Raw genomic sequence first — 20,139 nt, 5'->3', positions numbered from 1 at the left:
AGGGTGGGAAGGAGGGTAGGGAGAGAGAGAGAGAGCGAGAGAGAGCGAGAGAGAGTGAGAGAGAGCGAGCGAGCGAGCGCTTGGGCACAAGTGAGTTGTCCAGGCTCCCAGATGGGAACTGTCAATGCTGTTTCTATGTTTCAGAGTCAAAGTAGAGGTAATGGTTTGCTGATGGGGCAGAAATTGCATTCAGTCAGTCTGTGAGGGTGGATGTATGAGGCTGAAGGTGGCAGGAGCCTGGAGAGTCAAACACTTAGTCTCCATTATGTGGCTCTGAGCAGCTTGCTTCCTTTTCTGACTCTTGCTGTCTATGAAATGATAGCATGGTCGGGTAACCCCAGATGGCTTCACCTTTTGTGCCTCCGTCCTCTGTCTCCTGGACCTTTGGAATTCCTGTAATCTTAAAATTGTGTGCATGGGCACACTGGCCCATTGATGTTTGTGTCCTGATTCAAATCTATGTTTGTATGTGTGCCCGTGTGCTGTGTTCTCTGGGGTGTGGTACTGATGTGCTGTATATTGATTTTCTCTCCGTCAGATCCTGACAGGAGAGGACTGGAATGCAGTGATGTATCATGGGATCGAGTCACAAGGTGGAGTCAGCAAAGGCATGTTTTCTTCCTTTTACTTCATCGTCCTGACACTGTTTGGAAACTGTATCCTTCTTGGGGCTAAGTGCAAGTGGTTCATATGCAGCATTCTTCCTGTGGAAGCCACCTACCTCATGGCTTCCTCCAGAAGGGCAGTTCCTTCTCAGAGTGTGGTGATGTGCACCCCCAGGATGCCAGAGCACTGCATATGGAGGCACTGTATGGGAAAGGGTTATCTAGAGGCTGGGGCAGGTTACCAGGGGCTCAGGAAATACTTTGAATAACCATGGGGTCCTTGCAAGAAGGTATGAATATGGCATGGTTAGGGAAGAAGGCTTTCTTCATCATTAACCTAAGCTAATAGGTTTGGGTTGGGGTCTGAGAATGTGTATTATAACAGTTTCACAAGCAGGGTCTGATATGCTGGCCTAGGAGCCAACCTCATATAGAGAAAGTGGTAGAATGTTTTACAGTGCAAACACACATTGTAAGCTAGAGCCAAACATCTGTGAATTGTTACACAGCTACTTCTGGGAAGGTGGTTCTTATACTCCAGGATTGGTGTTCTATCCTCCTGCCTGGAGGGCATGTGAGCACAGAGTGAAGGAAGCTGAGGATAGCCCTGGTTTTGGGGAGGGTCCGGAACAGTACTGCTGGCCTCGTACTTGCCACAGCAGTCAGATTAGTCAGGGGTCTCTACAGTAACAGAACGTACGGAATGAACGTGTGTTGATACAGGATTTATTAGAATGACAAGCTGCAGTCCAGCTAATCCAACAAGGAAGTTCAAGAATTTGGCAGTTGTTCAGTCCACAAGACTAGACTTCAAGAGAAGTTGGAATCCTGGAAGCAGGCTCTAATTCACGGGCAAGTAGAGGAATGGACTTGCTAACAAGGCAAGAGCAAGCAGGCAAAATGCAAAAGCTTCCTTCTTCCATGCCCTTATATAGGCTGCCAGGAAAAAGGTATCTCCTTCTTAACTGATCTGGATTAAAGGTGTGTCTTCCTAGCTCAGAGATCCAGATTAGAAATGGATCGTCCTCCTTCAAATTAAGCAAAAATCCCTGACAGTTGCACCCTCTATATTTGGGTTTTAGTTAATTCCAGATGTTAACAACCAAGAATAGCCATCACGGCAATTATGTACTGACACTTAGGCCAGGCATGTCAGCCATCAGATGCCTACCCTCCTGTTTAATTAGAGTGGTTTCTGATGCACTTCTATTTTCTTCTGGCTGGATACCCACAGATTGCTGCCTTTAGCTCTGCTTTGGGCATGAAAAAAAAAGTCTCTAGGTATAGGTAGGGTTAGTCCATAGGGTATGTAGTACTTAGAGGCATTCTGCTTGGTCTCAGCAAGGCTGTGATGTCCTATCCTATTCCGTCATCATGCCCTGGATCATGGGCCCCAGCCAGAAGGCCTGGCTGTAGCAGAAGTTAGTTATTGCTTGCCTGGTACCAGCCAGGGCAATAGGGAGAATGGCACTGCCTGGTAAGAATGAGTTTGCAGACTTAAGGTGAAAGAGGCCCAAGTCCTGTGAGCACTGGGCCCTGTGGTCAGCCTTTCACCAGGGGACATCAAGTAGGGTCTGCAATATTTTGGGTTGTCAGGATTGATGCCAGGGATCTCACTGGCAGTGCGCCAGCAGTACCAAGGTAATCTCCAATCCTGAGATAACTTACAAGTGTAAATCTATGGGAGGTGAGCAGTAGCAATGCTTGTCATAACCAGGGATAGTTCTCTTCCCTGTGGGAAGAGGCTTATGGGATGGTAGAATAACTCTGTCCTGGAGAGATGCAGGGAAGATGCTTATGTCACACAGGGCCCTGCTTTAGCTATCTCACCCGTGTCAGTCACTGTTCTGTTGCTGTGAAGAGACACCACGACTCTTATAAAAGAAAGTATCTAATTGGCTCTGGCTTACCATTTTAGAGATTTAGTAAACTGGCAGCATGCGGCAGGCAGACATGGTACTGGAAAAGTAGATGAGAGTTCTCCATCTGGTTGGAAGGCAGTAGGAAGAGAGAGACTTGGCCTGGCTTAGGCTTCTGAAACCTCAAAGCCCACCTCCAGTAGACATTTTCTCTAACAAGGCCACACCTCCTAATCCTTTCAAATAGGGCCACTCCCCAGTGACCAAGTATTCAAATCTGTGAGCCTGTGGGGGCCATTCTCATTCAAACCACCACAAGCACTGTGAGACTGGCTTCCTTGTTCCTAAAGGGTGCTGGCAGGACTTCATAGGGTTTCAGGGTCTGTTCAGGGTGGGATGCAGTGTTGGGCATTTACCCTCCCATTTCCAGTGTGATTCTGGGGAACATGCTGAGGAAGAGTGTCCAGGAATTCACAAAGTAACAAGTAAAAAGTAAAAAGAAGGGAACTTGTGAGGCAGGGAGGTTGGTGAGCCTTACTTAGGTAGGAGCTGAGGCTTGGGAGGTGCTGCTCAGAGTTGGATTACTATGTTGGGTTGGGTAGGTTCTTGCCGTAGCCCCAGTAGGTGTGGGACATCCCTGGAGCCTGTAAAGGCAGGGTGTGTTTGTTTCAAGGCTTCTCATGCACACTAGAACAGAGATGAGTTGGGGATAAAGGAAGCAGACCGGGTATCCTCTGAAGGAGGCAAAGGCAAATTGATTAAGCCTGGCCTCCAATTTTTGGTTCTACAGCATCATTCCCAGAGATCCTGAGTGAAAAGAAGAGCTCTCCTTGTCTGTCTGTCTGTCTGTCTCTTTCTCTGTCTGTCTCTCTGTCTGTCTGTCTCTTTCTCTCTCTCTCTCTCTCTCTTAGAGAAGGCTAAGCCATGTGAAACTGTAGAGGGGCAATTCAGCTGGTGAGAACCAAGGCCATAGGGGAGGGTGCCTTGTGCATCTGGGTACAGCAGGGCTCAGAATGGGCTGATGGTTTCAGGGGGTTGAGGCTGGAGACTTGGTAGATGGACAGCCATGGTGGAATGATAGGAGACTTCGGGCAGAGGGCTCCCTTCCTTAGCTGGAACCAACCAGACACCCTGCTGAACGTTTTCTTGGCCATTGCTGTGGACAACCTTGCCAATGCCCAGGAGTTGACCAAGGTATGTAAAACACCACCTGGAGCCTAGAAGGTGCTAGAAAGTCTGGGGCTCAGTTAGTCTGATGAAGTTATAGAGGCATGAGGGAGGTAGCTACTGGGTCAGAGCCCATGTGACTTCTCTCCAGGGGAATCTTCTCAAAGTCGTGAACCAAGAGCTATTAATCTGGGTTCCGGGTACAGAGGATTGCCACAGAGGCAAGGAGGGACATGCCATAAAGGTAGGTAAATGTGTGGACAGGCTCCCAGAGAACATGTGGCTTTGAAAGGAGGAATGAACAGCAGGCTATAGCACGGTAGCACAGGAGGTACATGCTGGACAGGACTACACACGTCACAGGAGTGCAGGCCCCACTGCACATGTGTGATGAGGGTGAGAAGTGTCCCCAGATGATACGTATGAGTGAGCCCTAGGGAATGCCTGGTTCTGAATGCCTGAAAGGGCAGCAAGGCTGCCTGTAGTGCCACCCTCGGATGCTTAGCTTGGCAGTCGCGATTCTGTCTGTGCACATCTGTGTCACAGCAGGGCAGCTTCTTCTCTAGGCAGTACCCAACAGGGACCATTCAATATTCATTTCTTATGTCCAAGCCCAGTGGGGAACATGATTATATATGAATCTCTCTCTGGTTTCCCTGTAGAAGACAGAACCCCCTCTCTAGCAACCCTCAGTTCTGTGTCCAGCTACCTGCTAGGTGGCTAGGCTGCCTGCTGACAGCCTTAGGCTTTCATTTTGATTCAAGTTCTGGCTCCAGCACAGAGGCTGCCACCAAGTGCATTACAGATGTCTTATGTGCACTATGTCTCTGTAAGAGGTGCTCTGTGTTCTCTGATGCTTAAGTTGGCACCTGTGCACATCTCCCAAGTCTGATCTTAGCAGGCCAGTGTTTTCCTCACTTTGGGACTGAGGAAGGCTGGATTAGGTGTTTTGAAGAGGGCATAGCTTATTCGGTGTAGTGGCCATGAGTCTCTTTTGGCTTCTGCTTAGTGTTTTTTCTTCCTGCATGTAGCTGTGCCTGAGGTCCTGGGATCCTGTTTTGCTCTGATCTCTGGCTCCCGAGGACTCAGGAGTGGCACCAGCTGGCTTATTGCTCTCATCAGTCTGGCCAGTGCTGCGTATTACCATCTGGCTATGATCCAGATTCCTGGCTGGGCTACATGGGGTGGAGGAGCCTATGTATTTCCAGAGCTATCCTTGATGGCAGTGTTTCTGGAACCATGTGAATTTGGCATACTAGCAATCTTAGTTCCTGTGCAGAAGTACACTTGAGTCCTGATGTTTCTCCATGGTCTCATGTGGGTGATGGTAAACTGAGGAGGCAGGGACCTGCCTGTACACAGAACTTTCTATGGTGAGTCTTAAACAAGAATCCTCCTGCCTTAAGAATTTGGACCAATAAAAGCCTATCTGTCTGGCCACATGACACTGCCTGGGCCAGGCCTGAGCACTAGAAGGGAGGACTTAATCCATCCTGTGTTAATTAGCTTTTCATTGTTGTGACCAAACAAACAAAACTAGAGAAAAAGGATAAATAAGTAGAAAATTTTATTTTGCCTCGTGATTTCAGAGGTTACAGTCTACTGTTAGCTGATTTTATTGTACGTAGGCCTGTGGTCAGACATCATGGCAGCAAATTGTGGCAAACCATAGCTGTTCTCCTAATGGTAGCTACGAAGCAGAAATGGACAGGAAGGGGACAGACCATGTGCGACATCCCCTAGTGGTCTGTGCCTTCTAAATGGGCCCCATTTCCTAAACAGAAACCGACCAAGCATTTAATAGGTGAGCCTATAGGGCACATTTGATAGTGAAATGGTAAACACGTTCACAAATGTATATAGCACTGATTATTTTTCGGTGAAGTGGAAATAAATTCAAACTGAATTATTTGTAGGATATTCAGGCCATTTAATACATACCTTGGAGTGATTAGGATGGCTCTTTCCCAAGAGGCTGTAAACCAGGACCAGTCTCATATCATGCCTATGTGAGGATTGCTATGTGAGGAACTAGCCATCTCTCCTGGACCTGAGGCCTGAGGGGCTCCTCTGCATTGACAGTTTCTGGGCAGCGACTAGCAGTTTTGTTTTGTTTTTTTTTTCTCTCATTTTTCTGTTCCTTAAGATTCAATTACATTTTGAGGAGTGTTAGCTTTCAGGGGAATTAGCCTCAGGAGGCCTAGGCTTGGGGATTTTAAGAAAACATGGGGTCTACTAGTTCAGATGGACAGCATAGAGGTCTTCCTGCTTGTGCCTTGGGCTCAACAGCGGTACTGATTCAGAGTCCCGGCTTTGTTTAGTGACATGGGGTCAGCTGTCCATCTGTCTTCCTGGAAGGTAACTGCACACAAGCAGGTCCTGTTGCAGCAGCAAATAGTCAGGTGTGGCTTTATGGGATCTGATTAGTTCAGGCAGAGAAACTCAGAGGTTTCTGATGGGGATGGGGAAGAGCTTGGCACCTTGACCTTATATCCAGCTTTCTGGGTTAGGCCAGCTTTGTTCAGGTGGTTTAAGAGCTTCCAGAAGGACAAGGGGATGGGAAAGGGACAGATTTGCTGTGGTGAGCCTGAGGTACAAAAAAGATAGACTGGTAGTGTCTTTGCACTTGCCTGAGGATGATCAGGATGGGGTGTGGCTACTAGCACAGACACAGGGCCACCAGCTCATGGACAGGCTGGAGATGACACAAGCTAGACAGCACTGACACAGGAATCCCAGATACTGATCCTTCAAGCCAGAGACTCAGGAGGGGAGGCCGTGGGGGATACTAAGAGAACTCACCCTGGGTCACAAAGGCACTCTGTCCACCCAGGACCTGGATGTCTGCTCCAGGGTCTGGAGCGCAGAGGAGGCATAGAGGCATTAGGAAGAAGAACTAATAGCGTCAGAGTGCCCAGTCTGGTTTTGACCTGAGAAGACTGTTTTGTTGTTCAAACAGGATGAAGAGGAGATGGAAGAAGCTGCCAATCAGAAACTTGCTCTTCAGAAGGCCAAAGAAGTAGCTGAAGTCAGTCCCATGTCTGCTGCCAACATCTCCATTGCTGCGTAAGGCTCCCGGGAATGGAATATGGGTGGTTTGGGCAGCAGCAGAGCCCGTGTCCTCAGAACCCCTGCCCTGGCCAGGGCTGCTGAAGACACAGCCATTCCCTTGAATTGTGTTAAAAGAAGCCTGAGCAAAGAGCTCAGCTGAGCATACTTCCGGCTTTCCCAGCTAGCAGAGTGTGAGTGTGTGGCCTTCATGTTGGGTGGGGTTAGCTGGGCTTCTGAGTCACTGGACGGTTGGTGTCTGGGAGGCCTATCTTGGCAAAGCCCTGGCAAGGTGTCAGGAGAGTGAGAATTCAGCATGTAGATTTTACGCATAATTTTCTAGAAATGTACTTTGTAAGACAGACAAAAGGTTCTAGTGGCAGCCCACTTCCAAAAACTGTCTCTGCAGGTGCTCGGCAAGGAGGCATCTGTGCTGAGAAAGGGCGAGTGTACTCTGGGAAGATCCAGTCTCCCTCATTCACCCCGGTCTCGGGTACAGTGAAGCTTATAGACGGTTAGGGACTTCGGGGAAAGTTAGTGTTTAGGAGTCAGGAAAGTTGGGCACATGGCCTGTCAAATCTTGGGAGAAGTACACCCTGCTGGCATCGAGGCTGCACACTCTCCCTGCCACGCTCCGCTCCTTTCCTAGGCGGGCCATGTGGCTTCGACTCAGCACCTTGTGGTGACTTATGCCTACACTGTTGAATTATGTGTTGGAATTGGTTGGTTGTGGATGTCGATGTAGTGATTGAGGGGTGTGTGTGTGTGTGTATGTGTGTGTGTGTGTGTGTAAAGTGGTTCTGTTCTTTCCCAGAGGTCACCAGATAGTATTTTTAGAGGACTTGTCTCTAAGCCTGGCAGAGAGCATTTGGCCTGGGAATTGTCAGCCAAAATGGCTGCAGCCCATAGGGACCAATGCCCAGAGCCAGGTGGGCTTAGGGCATGGCATCCTATTAGGGCTGTTTAGGTGACTTGCAGAGCTCAGCTTACAAGCCTATCCAGTTGTTTCACTATCTGGCCAGTTCAGTTGTTGATTGGTTGGGCAGTTTAATTCAATAATTTGATTCTGAGTTGATAAAACCTATCAGGTGTCTTCCTGATTTCCTTTATCTGAGCTCTGTGAGCTGGTGGTGGTCTGTTGTAGAGAGGATGACAGGTAAGCATTTGGCATGATCAGCTCCCAGCTTCATGTAGACATGTGCTATGAAGCGATGCTCTGTTTAACACTTGCCTCCTCTGCAGTTCCTAGCTGTGAGCAGCTCCTGCTGCCTACGGGGCTACCATTCCCAAAGATGCTCCTGTCTGACTGATGCCTAGGGAAAAGAGTATAGGGTCCTTCCATTGCCCAGAAGAAACTGCTCAGGCCTGCTTTCCCTCGCTGCCCTGCTTGGAGACATTGTTGTAGATGCACTGTGTCCCCAAGAATGGGAGAGCACAATATTAACTGAATTACTCTGGTTTGAGGAGAGATCCTGGAGAGTTGGCCACACTGGGGGAGCCCTTTCCCATGAACATGGTGCTGAGTGCTTCTTGCCACTCATGTTAAGACCTCTGAGGGCTCAGGAGCTGTGTGAGTTCTCTCTTGTGGTTTGCTGCCAGACTGGAGAGAATGAAGCTGTCAAAACCCTCTTGTCTTGGCAGTTTCCCTCACAGCTGTGGCTTATATCAGTCAGCACAGGGGAACTCTCTTGGGGTGTTGTGTGGTTGCTGAAGGAGCGTCAGCATGCAAGGTGATTGAGGCCTCCTGCATTCTGGGTAACATGACAGGTGATTCTAGAATTGCTGGGATGGGGTGCAGTCCTGTGTGCTCCCATGGAAGCTCCTTAGGTTCCTGGAAGAGTAGGACACTAAGCGTGGGGTACCTTCCTTCTTCTCTCTGCTGTGGCACCTCATTCTTATCTAGTGTCCTAGCTTACACACACAGAGAACCCCACTCACAACTTCCAGCCTCCCACTCACAACTTCACATGTCCTTACATACATTCACAACCTCACACATTCACAATCTCACACTCACAAGTCCTAGATTCATACTCACAATCTTACACTTGCAGCCACTCTCTCCTCAGTGCTGTGATATGCTGACACACCTGCTCACACCGGGGCTGTGTGAAATTGAATGGTTTTCAGTTGACAGTGTGCAAATAACTAGGCCTTAGACAGGGGCCCTGGGGACCTTCCCGACCATCCCTGTGAAGCTAGTGTGGGAGGAAAGGGCTGTAAAGAGATTGTCGCTTTCTCTACTGTTTTTGGAAAAACTTCTGTACATCACTTGGAAATGGCTGCAATAACCACATGGAAGGTGGCTTGGTGACATAGCCTGATTTTTTCCTGGAGGGGTCATTGTGACCTGGAAGCCATGGGACTTAAGTCTGGGAACTGAGGGTCTAGGGGCAGAGATCAAGTCCGTATAAGGAAGGCAAGGGACCTGGGTAGCCCCACAGGGGAAGGTATTCTTTCTCCTATATTTGCCATGTGCTCATCCAAGGCCAGCAGCTTCAGGTCAGTCTGCCCGAGATGTTGGGTACAGGAGACTATTGGAACTGCTATAAAGATGGCTATTAACTCTTCCCAGACCACTCCTCCTTAGGGTGGTGTGGGCCAAGCTGTGGCAATGGATGATCTCTGGGAGGACTGTGTCTTGTCTCCGGCCATGTAGGGTTTGCTGGTTCCCTTTAGCCTCATTTTCCTGCACATATGGAATTGGTTCTCAGCTTCTCTTTAGCGCTGGTCTTGGCCAGTGCCTGTCTGGCAGATGCATCTCTAGCCTTCTGCCAGATGTGCACTGTGGCCCGCACCTGCACTGATGTGGCGCCACGTGTCACTCATGTCTCAGAACATTCTCTCTGGTTTTCTCACTCCTGTTTATGTTTTGTTTCTTGCATGTGCAGTTTTGTAAAGCAAACTCGAGGTACTGTATCTCGCAGCTCATCTGTCTCCAGCGTAAACTCACCGTGAGTGGTTCTGCTATGATTCTCCATCTGTGGCTCCATGATAACTATGTGCACACACCTCCCTCCACTCCTGACTGCTTTTCCCCAAAGTCATTTGCTTCATGGGCAGCTCTAGCCCAGCCTTCTGTGGGAATGGTGGGCATGTTCCCTGTTGTCCCCAAGTCCTATGCAGAGGCTCAGATCTTTCTGAGCTTGGTCCTCCTCTCCCTTCTGGTCTCTGTCCTTTTGTCTGCTGTTTGTCTGTATGCAGTCACTCCAGTGTCTTGTATCTATCTATTTCTGGACAGGGTGGAACTCTGTGGATTAAGTTCTTCTGTAGTTCTCAGGAAGCCCTATGCACAGGGATGGCAAAGAGGGCCCTTGGGACCATTCCTCAGTTCCTCCTAATCCCTCCTTAATTTGGGGACAATGTGTCAGTTGTTCTGAAGCAGCCTTTGTTTTAGCGTGAACAAAGCTTCTGTAGAGCTTGTAGTAGGCCAGGAGAATACTGAAAACACCAGGATGGGAACTGAGGGTCTGGAAGCAGAAAGGGACTGGTGTTCACAGGGAAGGAAAGTAAGATGGGGAGCAGAATAAGCTAGCCTCCTTGGGGGTGACACTAGCCTGGCTACTTGGCCTGAGTAGCTCTCCCTGGGGAATGTGTTCCTGCATCTCCCTTCAAGGATAGGGCCAGCATCTGTAAGTGAGGGTCCCCACCCAAGCTCCTAGGGGAGGCGCTGCTACTGTCTTCTCCCAGTGGATCCTCATGCTGGAGAAGGAATGTTTGTAGTTGGGCCCTGCATGTCTTTTGCCTGCTTTGTGTGCCTTTTTGACAATAGCATGGGGCAATCCCAGTCTTCTCACAAGTGTGAGATGCTGCTGGATGTTGGACTCTGATGTCTGACAGGATGAGAAAGCCTGTTGTGTCCTCAGTGGTCCATATGGCAGAAGGGAGGCATCTGTGGTATATATGGGAGATATCTCATCCTTCCTGTATATACGGGAGATATCTCATCCTTCCTGTAGCAGCAAGTGACAGATCGGCTCTGCCTAGAGACCTCCCAGTCTAAAATTCCTTTCTGAGCCTTGAGTTGCCCACAGGGCTGCAGCTGAGAGCCTCTCGCCTTCCAGATATGACTGTATAGCATCTATAATCTGGGAACAGGATATCATGAGAGCTGCTCTAACCCACTGGCTCTTTAGAGGGCCCTGTTAAATGTAGATTCTGCCTGAGTAATGTTGCCAGCCATATAGCACTATGGGTCAGTGAGCAGTTTGCCTTTAAGAGAGGATCTTGAATTGCTTGTAAAGTTGGTAAAGAGGAATGGTGCTAGCTGTCTGTGCTGCTACAATGGGCAGAGGTGGGGGAAAAAAAGCTTTAGAGACCTGGAAGGAGCCCACTGGTCTTTATGGGTTTGTGGGTCACTAAAAGCAGTCTGGTGATAGTAGGTCCCAGAGGCAGTGGGCTGGGGGCTGTAGCAGCCTGAGGAGGTGAGTGGGTGGCCTTGGCCCAGTGAGTTGGTATTTTGTTTTATGTTTTGAGGCCTTGTGATGTCCTTCATTCCCGTGGGCAGCCTGGCTCCTTTCTGTACTTGAGATAGTACTGGACAGAGAGTCATACTCGGGGCAAGGTTAGGGCTGAGTGAGCCCACTCCTGCCTACACCACAGAGCCGAAGCTTTAAGCCTTTGCACGAGCCCATTATCTTCACTGTCCATTTGCCCAACTGTGACGTCGGCCCTACCCTAAAGGCTTGTTTGAGCCAGCCACCTCGCTGCTGATCAGAGGACTCAGAGTCCAGGCCCATCTTGGTGTATCGGAGTGATTGAGGTGCCCAAGGTAGTAAGTAGACATCAACCATCCTAGGATTCCTGAAGAAGGGTGCTTATCCTCAGGCCTTCTTCCATTTCTTGCCTTTCAGTGTTGTTCAAAGATGAGCTCTACCGGGCAAGGAAGCCCTGTGGGCATTACAGGGCCTTCCTGGAGTAAAGATAGCATGGTTTTGATGTCTCAGTGAGGACACATAGCAGCTGAGGTCCTGAACTGGCAGCAGATGTTTCTTGCTGCCCTGCTAGCCTCATCTGAGAGCCTAGGGGAGGAGGCCTAGACTCTGTTGTTCTTTAGCTTCAGACTTGCTAGGAGCAGGCTCCTCACCAGCCAGTACCTGGTGGGGTAAGATTTGCTCTCCTTCTGCTTCCAGTATGTCTAGTCCAGTGACTGGGCTGCTCCCTCAGGCACAGTTTGCACCTGCATTGTAAGGCAGATGGAGTCTTGACTGAAAGCTTGTGTGTTCCTCAGGCACTTCTTCCCTTCTGCCCTGTATGCATATGAATCTAACTCCGTCAGTGACTAGCTATGATCTCCAAGTAAGTCTTGTCCTCTTTCTAGGCTCAGTGTCTGCCCTTGTGAGGTGGGCACAGGAGAAGCACCTGTCCTTGAGGTGGTTATAAAGGACGTGTGAGGTGGGTATGAACCCAGAGACAGGTGCCATGGCCGTCGTCAGTGGTACCACAGACACTGCCAAGGTCATCCAGAAGCCTCCCAAGACTTGAGGATGAGGCTCTAGTCTCAGATGTGCTTTCTACTTGGCAGAGGTGGGGCCAAGGCCACCTTTTGGGGTGGTTAGTTTTACCCTGTAAAAAAAAAAAAACCAGAATGAGAAAGGTTTTGGATGTAGGAACAGATATCTTGGCCAGTAATGTTTGAATGAAGATGAGGCCCTTCGTTGTTCAGTGAGGACTGACCTAGGTTGCTGCCCATCTCTGGTGCTGGGGAATTTTAAGAGTGTGCCTGGCTCTCTTCTCTGGAGTAAAGGGTCCCCACAGAGCCAAGAGAGAAAAGGGCGTTCTAGACCTGACTTGGGCTCCTGGTAGTTGGTTGAGCCAAATACTGGCTCTTTACTAAGGGCTGCCTGAATGCTTCAAAATGCAGAAGAGATTCTGTTTGCCCACCACAGGGCTACATACTTCCTTGGGAGGTGCCATGTGTGAGTGTCTCTAGGGAAATGTCCGTTTGTGTGGTCCCTCCTGGGCCAGCTCCCAAGGGAGGCTGCAGGGGTGCCTCCTTCAGACCTTCTCCATTTGCAAGATGGTCTTTCCTTCCCACTGGCTAGCTGCCCATCTACCTTGAAATTCTGTTTACCCACTCATGCTGGCACCTGGCATCCCTACAGCCTTGCACCCTTCAGACTCTGGGCCATTGTTGTCCTGCTTGAGTGGCAGCTAGGGCCCATCACCAGCCTGTTACTGCTGTCAGCCAGCCTGTCCAGGACACTGACAGGGGGAGCTATACCCCACCTCTGGGTATTCTTCCTCTGATTTGCAACACTGCTGGAGTCTTTAAGGCTCTAGTCACCTCTCCTTCCCTGTCCCCATATCCCTTCATCGCTTGTATTCATCTGCGGTTTCCCTGTAAGGCAGAGATAAGTGTTGGTGACACTCATGACAGTCTCCCCGCAGCAGGCAGCAGAACTCGGCCAAGGCGCGCTCAGTATGGGAGCAGCGGGCCAGTCAGCTAAGGCTCCAGAACCTGCGTGCCAGCTGTGAGGCACTGTACAGCGAGATGGACCCTGAGGAGCGCCTGCGTTATGCCAGCACGCGCCACGTGAGGCCAGACATGAAGACACACATGGACCGACCCCTAGTGGTGGAGCCTGGTCGGGATGGCTTGCGGGGACCCGTCGGGAACAAGTCAAAGCCTGAATGCACGGAGGCCACCGAAAGCGCGGACCCACCACGCCGGCACCACCGGCATCGTGATAGGGACAAGACCTCAGCCACAGCCCCTGCTGGAGGCGAACAGGACAGGACAGACTGCCCAAAGGCCGAAAGCACGGAGACCGGGGCGCGGGAGGAGCGTGTGCGCCCTCGTCGAAGTCACAGCAAGGAGGCTCCAGGGGCTGACACGCAAGCGCGCTGTGAGCGCAGTAGGCATCACCACAGGCGCGGATCCCCAGAAGAGGCCACTGAACGGGAGCCTCGGCGCCACCGTGCCCACCGGCATGCACAGGACACAAGCAAGGAGGGCACTGCGCCGGTGCTTGTACCCAAGGGCGAGAGACGCGCAAGACATCGAGGCCCGCGCACGGGTCCCCGTGAGGCGGAGAACAGCGAGGAACCCGCACGCAGGCACCGTGCAAGGCATAAGGTGCCACCAACACTTGAGCCCCCAGAGAGGGAGGCTGCAGAGAAGGAGAGCAACGTGGTGGATGGGGATAAGGAAACCCGAAATCACCAGCCCAAGTATGTAAGAGGTCCCAAAGGGGAGTGGGGTGTGTGGAGGGGCAGTGGGGGTGTTAGGAGCTCTCACTAAAATAGGGAAAGGTATAGGGTGACTGCCAGGCTGCTCCTGTTGTCACCACTCCCACCCTCTCTACACACACTCCCAATTCTTCCCTTGGCAAAATTCCTTGTGTGCTCAGTGACACCCAGGGAGAGACTTAGGGAGAGAGACTGGAGACATTACAAACACATTGACCTGGGAAGACCAGTGAACCCAGGAGAAGAAAAATACTGTCCTGAAGGAGAGGATGCTGGGAAAGAAGAAACAAGTAAGGCACTAGCTCAGTTTCCCAAAAAGAAACAGGGTGCTGGCCTGATTTTGGTTCTTACTTTTCAAGAGGCCTGGAAATCAGAGGTCGGGGGTGAAGCCGCTATCTCTGGCTCAGGAACCCAGGTTAGGTACAGCTAGAGGTCATTGTTAGAGATCTAGCCCAGTGCTGTCTCTTTGTGTCTGTACTGGGCCTTTCCTTCTGGGATCCTGGCAGTATGTCCAGGGGAAATGGCTTGCTCTGGGTTGCTTCAAGTTGATCCACATACAGACTCTGATCCAACAGTGCCTTGCTCTGTTAAAAGCAGACGGATCGGCTCCATACCTTCCTTTTAGCCCTTTAGACAATGTAAGTGTGCAGGGAGACAGAAACTATTCAAAACACCAGGAGAACTTGTAGCCCAGGATTTACTTGCCTTGTGTAAAGGGATAGCCCTAAGGAACTAGGTTTCACATACTGCATCAGACTAATAAGCATTCTGGTTTCAGGGAACCTCACTGTGACCTGGAGGCCATTGCAGTTACAGGTGTGGGCCCTCTGCACATGCTGCCCAGCACCTGTCTGCAGAAAGTGGATGAACAACCAGAGGATGCAGACAACCAGCGTAATGTCACCCGGATGGGCAGTCAGCCCTCAGACCCCAGCACCACTGTGCATGTCCCAGTGACACTGACAGGCCCTCCTGGGGAGACCACTGTAGTTCCCAGTGAGTATCTCCTTGTAACCAATGGCAGGCCCAGCTACCCCAGTCCTTGCCGCTCTATGCTAGTGGTTGGGGATCCAGCTTGCTTCTCTGAATTTCTCTCAGTAGGAGAGGAAGTTCTCTGCTATCAGTATCAGTCCTTTGATATCTCTTGGTTTTTCATTGCTCCAGAGGCAGATCAATGTTAAATACCTTTGTCCTGCTTCCTAAAAATGCTTTCATGTTGCTATCTTATTCCAGGCTCGGTGTCAGAGTGCTGAGAACACAGAGTAGCCAGGAAGACCACAATGTTCATCTTTTGTTGCTTGACAAGCAGTGATAAGGACTGGTGCTAGGGAAGGAAGGCAGGGCAGAACTGCCATCTATGTGCTCACACGTTCCTGGAGCCTTACCCCCCCCCAACCCTGCCGCCATCTTTGTCTGACTCACTCTTTCTTCCCTTGTATGCTCCAATGTGTGTGCAACCAGGAAGGAGCATGCAGTAAGAGCACAGTGAATATGCCTTGTAGTGAGTGATGATGTTAGAATGGAAAGCAAACCAAGAAGCATTCCAGGGAGAGAGGCAGGGCCTGCGGAAGGTCGGGGAAGCACTGAGCTCTGGCATAGGCCGTGTGACATAGTAAGATGTGCACAATCATGTGCACTCACACTTTGCAAGTCACTTTGTAAGCTGTGCAGGACGCTGACTTCTAGCTGCTTAGCCACCAGTTTCTGTGAGTTTCCTCTAAGGAAACTTGATCTTGGCCACTCTTGTTTCACTTGCCCTGTGCCCAAGTGAGTTTGTCTTCCCAGCCACCTCGCCTGAGACTGAGCCCAGGGACTCCGCTGGGATTTTGTTTACACTCGGCCTGTCCATGCTGGCAGCCACAGATCTTTCATCAGAACACACGGATTTTTCAAGTTGGCTTAAAAAAACAAGAGAGAGAAAAAAAGAGAACAAAGTTTATCATTATAGAATTTTATGGCTTGGTAGTTCGTTTCTTGCTCCATTAAAAGTCCACTGGCTGGAACTTTATCCATCCACCTATTGGAAGATATCCCAGTTAGTTCCAGTTTTGATAGTGATGAACAGGCAGGCGTGTTTGGGGTTACATATGAGTGCATATGTAAGTAAGCATGACTGTGGAGCTGTATGTGGGTAAGACTGGGTTTAGTTACGTAGGATCTGCGGTCTGTCTTCAGTGTGCCTGGGCTGCCTTCTTCCCATAGCAATGAGTGAAGGGCTTATTGTTATACACCTTTTACTGACTTGGGTGTTACCAGTGGTTTGGACTTTGTTTACACTTGCAACTTCCTAATGAAATATAGTCTTGAGTATTTTTTGTTGTGTATACTTGACTTTTGTGTGCCTTTGATGAAGTTTTTATTCAGGTCTTTTGCCATTTTTAATTGATTTGTTTAATAATTGTTAGCATTCTCTATATACATGTATATATATCTTATTTATATATATGTTATTTTATTTTTTATGTGTGTGTAAGTATTTTCCTTTTGCACCATGTGCATGTCTGCTACTGGAGCAATCAGAACTGACAGGGCTTCAGAAACCCTGTAACTGGAGTTACAGATGGTCACAGGCTGACATGGGGGTGCTGGTTCCTGACCCAGGCCCTCTGCAAGAGCAGGAAGTGCTCTTAACCACTGAGTCATCTCTCTGGCCCCTCTTTGTCTATTTTTCACAGAGGTCTATTTTTTCAAATGTATTTTGCATTTCTCTTAGGTTCTGGCTTGGAGTTTTAGTTTCTGAATGCCTGGCATGTTTCTTCTTGAGACAAGGTCTCACTGTGTAACGCTGATGGTGACCTCTGCCCTCTGAGTGCCGAAATCAGAGGTGTTTATTACCAGACGTGTGCTCTGTCTGGTGTTCTCGATTGTTGCTTTTGGGGGTTAATCTGATGCCTGTTACAGCTTCTCCCAGAAGAAGAAATCTAGGCTATTGAGGTTTTAAATTTTTTTTACGTTCATTGCTTATCCTGGTTTCCTGAATCCTCAAATCAGGCATTTGTTTTAATGTTGATTCTGTTTGTTTTTCTTAGTACATTATCAAAACTTCTATGAGTGAGTGTATCTCTCTTCCAAGTTTTGGGTGTCTTAATCTGTCTGACTGTGTTGGTGGGTAACAATCAGGCTGTTTGGTACCCTTGCCTTGTTTTGCCGATACTAAGGTAAAGATTCTGGCTTGAGACCTATGTATAAACTTATATTTAAAATATACATTGATTATTTTAGTTAATTAATTAATTAATTAATTGCCTGTCAAAAGTGTTAAATTTTGTTAAGTCTCTTCAGAACCCATGGAGGCCATATTTTCTTTTAGATGCAGAAATTTATAGCAATGAATTTCAGATCTGGAACTCTACACAATGTTAGACTCTACCTCAATTAATCATTATTTGTTAGCAGATTTAGTTCATTTTATTTTTGTGGTATAAAAATCCTGTGTGGAAGCTACTGCTGGAGTCTGGGACCTCTAAATGGAGACTTTTGTGTATGTTTTCACGGGATGGTCAGTGAATTCTTTATTGGGAGATTTGATGAACACAGTCTCTTTCCAGATGTCAGGGGTCAGGTAGCTGTGGGTCTTGGAAATGGCATCAAAGGTGGCTGGAGAAGTTGCCAAAGTGGCAGTGTATGCCGAGCTCAGTGGGTCTCAACCTGTGGGTTGTGACCCTCTTGGGGAGGGGGTCAGATATTTACACTACAATTTCTAACAGTAGCAAAATTACAGTTATGAAGCAGCAATGAAATAATTTTATGGTTGGGGGGGTTGGTCACCACAACATGAGAAACTGTATTAAAGGGTTGCAGCATTAGGAAGGCTGAGAACCACTGGGCTAGCTGGTGTGTAGCAGTCATTAATACCAGTCATCATCATCATCATCATCATCATCATCATCATCATCTTGGATGAAGGAGTACAGATGATGCCAGTGTGTTGTGGGCAGAGACGAGGCATACCAGCACAGGGCCACCATGGCCTGGCACCTCCCCGGGATGGCTAACCTTGTTTCCCCAGTAGCCTCTCCACACAGGGATATCAGTGGCTACTTTTTTTTTTTTTTTTTGAGCTTTTACCACCAAGACCAACATGAGCATTATAGTGCCCAGGAGTGACACAAGCTTGTCTGGTGCCTGTGGGGTCTTCTTGGCAGGAGAGGCCACTGTGGGGCCACCTCAAGGTCCCTGAGGAACAGCCTCCTCTCTCACCAAGTTGGAGAGTCACATGGATGGCACCTAGTGTAATTATGCAGATTAAGTAGGACAGTTATACTTATTTTGAAATGTGTTGTTAGAGTCTGTTAAGCTCTCTTTACACTTTTGGCTTGGTATTTTGAAGTGAGGTGAGTACCATGGCTTTATCATATTCTGTTTAGGCATCGAGAGGTTAGGAAGTTAATGCCATATACTCACACCATTCTCAACCTCAATATCCCATTTCTGAAAAGCACATGCTCTAATTATGGCCAATATTTTTTTTAAATTAAAATTTATCTTCCTGGTATTGGGTATCAAACAGAGGGCTTTACACATGTTAAGCAAGAAATCCATTGCCTTTCTTAAATAATAAATAAAAATCCATTGCCTTTCTTATTTAAAATAATAAAAAGTATCATATTACATGCTGCCTTAACCCCACAGTTTCATAAAATACGATGAGAGAGCAGTTAAACACAGAGATGTCACAAACTGTCACGTTAGGACATAAAATGATGTGAGTGTCGCTGGTCACTGGCTAAATTAGCTGCGCATGAGGAATTGCTTTGGATCTTTCTGTCTTGAAGTTTAGGGCACCTTTCAAAAACACCCATACATGATTCTAATAATCTGCCAGTGGGATTTGGACACCTGCCTGTGAGTTCTTCTCTGCATTATCCTATTAAAAACATTATATTATGTTCTGGCTGGCTTTACTCTTCTGTGTGAACATCTGGCAGGAAAGCTAACAATATTGCAGTGACATATTTTTCTGGAGTGTTAGGCAGGATAAAAGAAGAGATTGTGAACTGGGGGATTTTGCTCAAATGAAGAACCAGTTTGTGGAATGTACTTGTCAGTTCGTAAAGAGAACTGGGATTGTTCAGTGCTGTGGCACAGTCTCTTAAGTGTTTCCTAGAATTTTGTAAGATTACCTTATGGGTGTATATAATGGTAGCTCTTTGCATATTGGTCCATTTATATATTGTCTCGAGATGAGCTTGGTAAACTGTATTTTCCTGTTAAAAATTACCCATGTACAGATTTGAGGGATGGATAATTGGGTAGAGTTTGTCCCACAAGTATGAGACCCCAGTTTAGGTTCCACATAGCCATGAGGAGGCAGGCACAGCACTGAGTCTGTAACCTCAGAACTGGGGAGATGATCCTTGGGCCTCGCTGGCCACTCAGGCCAGCTAACCAGTGAACTCCAGGCTCAGTAAGAGACCCTGTCTCCCCCTCAGAAAGGTGGGGATTGATTCAGGAAGATACCTAATGTTGAACAATGGCCTCCACATGCACACCTTTACACGTGTACAAATATGAATGTACACATATGCTTGTGGACCCACCAAGCAATAGAGTTAATCTAGGGTCCTTAACTTACATAAACTTATACAGAATATTGGCTTGAATTCCTTCTCTCTTTCTTCCTCCTCCTCCTCCTCTTCTTCCTCCTCCTCCTCTTCTTCTCTTCCTCCTCCCCCTCCTCCTCCTCCGCCTCTTCTTCCTCCCTCTCTCTCTCTCTCTCTCTCTCTCTCTCTCTCTCCCCCTCCCTCCCTCCCTCCCTCCCTCCCTCCCTCCCTCTCTCCCTTCCTCCCTCCCCCACTACCACCCCCCCCAGAGTTTCTCTGCGAATTCACTCTGTAGACTAGGCTGCTTCCAACACCTGCCTCTGCCTCCAGAGTGCTGGGATTAAAGGTGTGTGCCAGCACCTGGCCTCAACTGGTTTTTGTGTTTTGGTTGATTTTTGTTGTTGTTATTTTTAGAACTCTGTTTTAGTGTTTCTGTGATTTCTCCTTTTTCTTGATTAGATTAGTTGGCAGTTTATATACTTTGTAATCTTTATAAAATGAAAATCAATGTTTTAGTTCATTTGACATTTATACCATGTTTTGTTGTAAAAATTATTTTTCATTTTATCTTTATTATTTTTGTTTTATTTTATAGTTGTTCCTTTTCTAACTTCTTAATTTACATAATTTTGGCATATTTTACCTTGAACATGTATTTGTATATTTCTTCCAAATTCTTTACAAAGGAATCATAAATGAATAATTTAATTCTTTCACATTTATTTT

The 20,139-nt window shown here is 48.2% G+C and overlaps 1 protein-coding gene across 9 annotated transcripts in view; it reads left to right on the top strand.

Annotated features, from left to right (window-relative positions):
- Nucleotides 1-20,139, top strand: part of Cacna1b (calcium voltage-gated channel subunit alpha1 B) — a 175,966-nt gene that overhangs the window by 83,598 nt on the left and 72,229 nt on the right. For 4 of the 9 annotated variants that reach the window (XM_076937500.1, XM_076937497.1, XM_076937498.1 and 1 more), the window contains exons 16-21: nucleotides 539-656; nucleotides 3,591-3,658; nucleotides 6,591-6,697; nucleotides 9,571-9,633; nucleotides 13,070-13,852; nucleotides 14,649-14,866. In XM_076937500.1, coding sequence (XP_076793615.1) covers nucleotides 539-656; nucleotides 3,591-3,658; nucleotides 6,591-6,697; nucleotides 9,571-9,633; nucleotides 13,070-13,852; nucleotides 14,649-14,866 — 1,357 coding nt within the window. The remainder of the gene's footprint in view (nucleotides 1-538; nucleotides 657-3,590; nucleotides 3,659-6,590; nucleotides 6,698-9,570; nucleotides 9,634-13,069; nucleotides 13,853-14,648; nucleotides 14,867-20,139) is intronic. The other 5 variants (XM_076937505.1, XM_076937504.1, XM_076937503.1 and 2 more) reach the window with 3 other exon arrangements.

Source organism: Arvicanthis niloticus, chromosome 6, assembly GCF_011762505.2.
Source record: "Arvicanthis niloticus isolate mArvNil1 chromosome 6, mArvNil1.pat.X, whole genome shotgun sequence".
NCBI classification, from domain to species: Eukaryota; Metazoa; Chordata; class Mammalia; order Rodentia; family Muridae; genus Arvicanthis; species Arvicanthis niloticus.
This window is presented reverse-complemented; position numbering and strand designations above follow the sequence as displayed.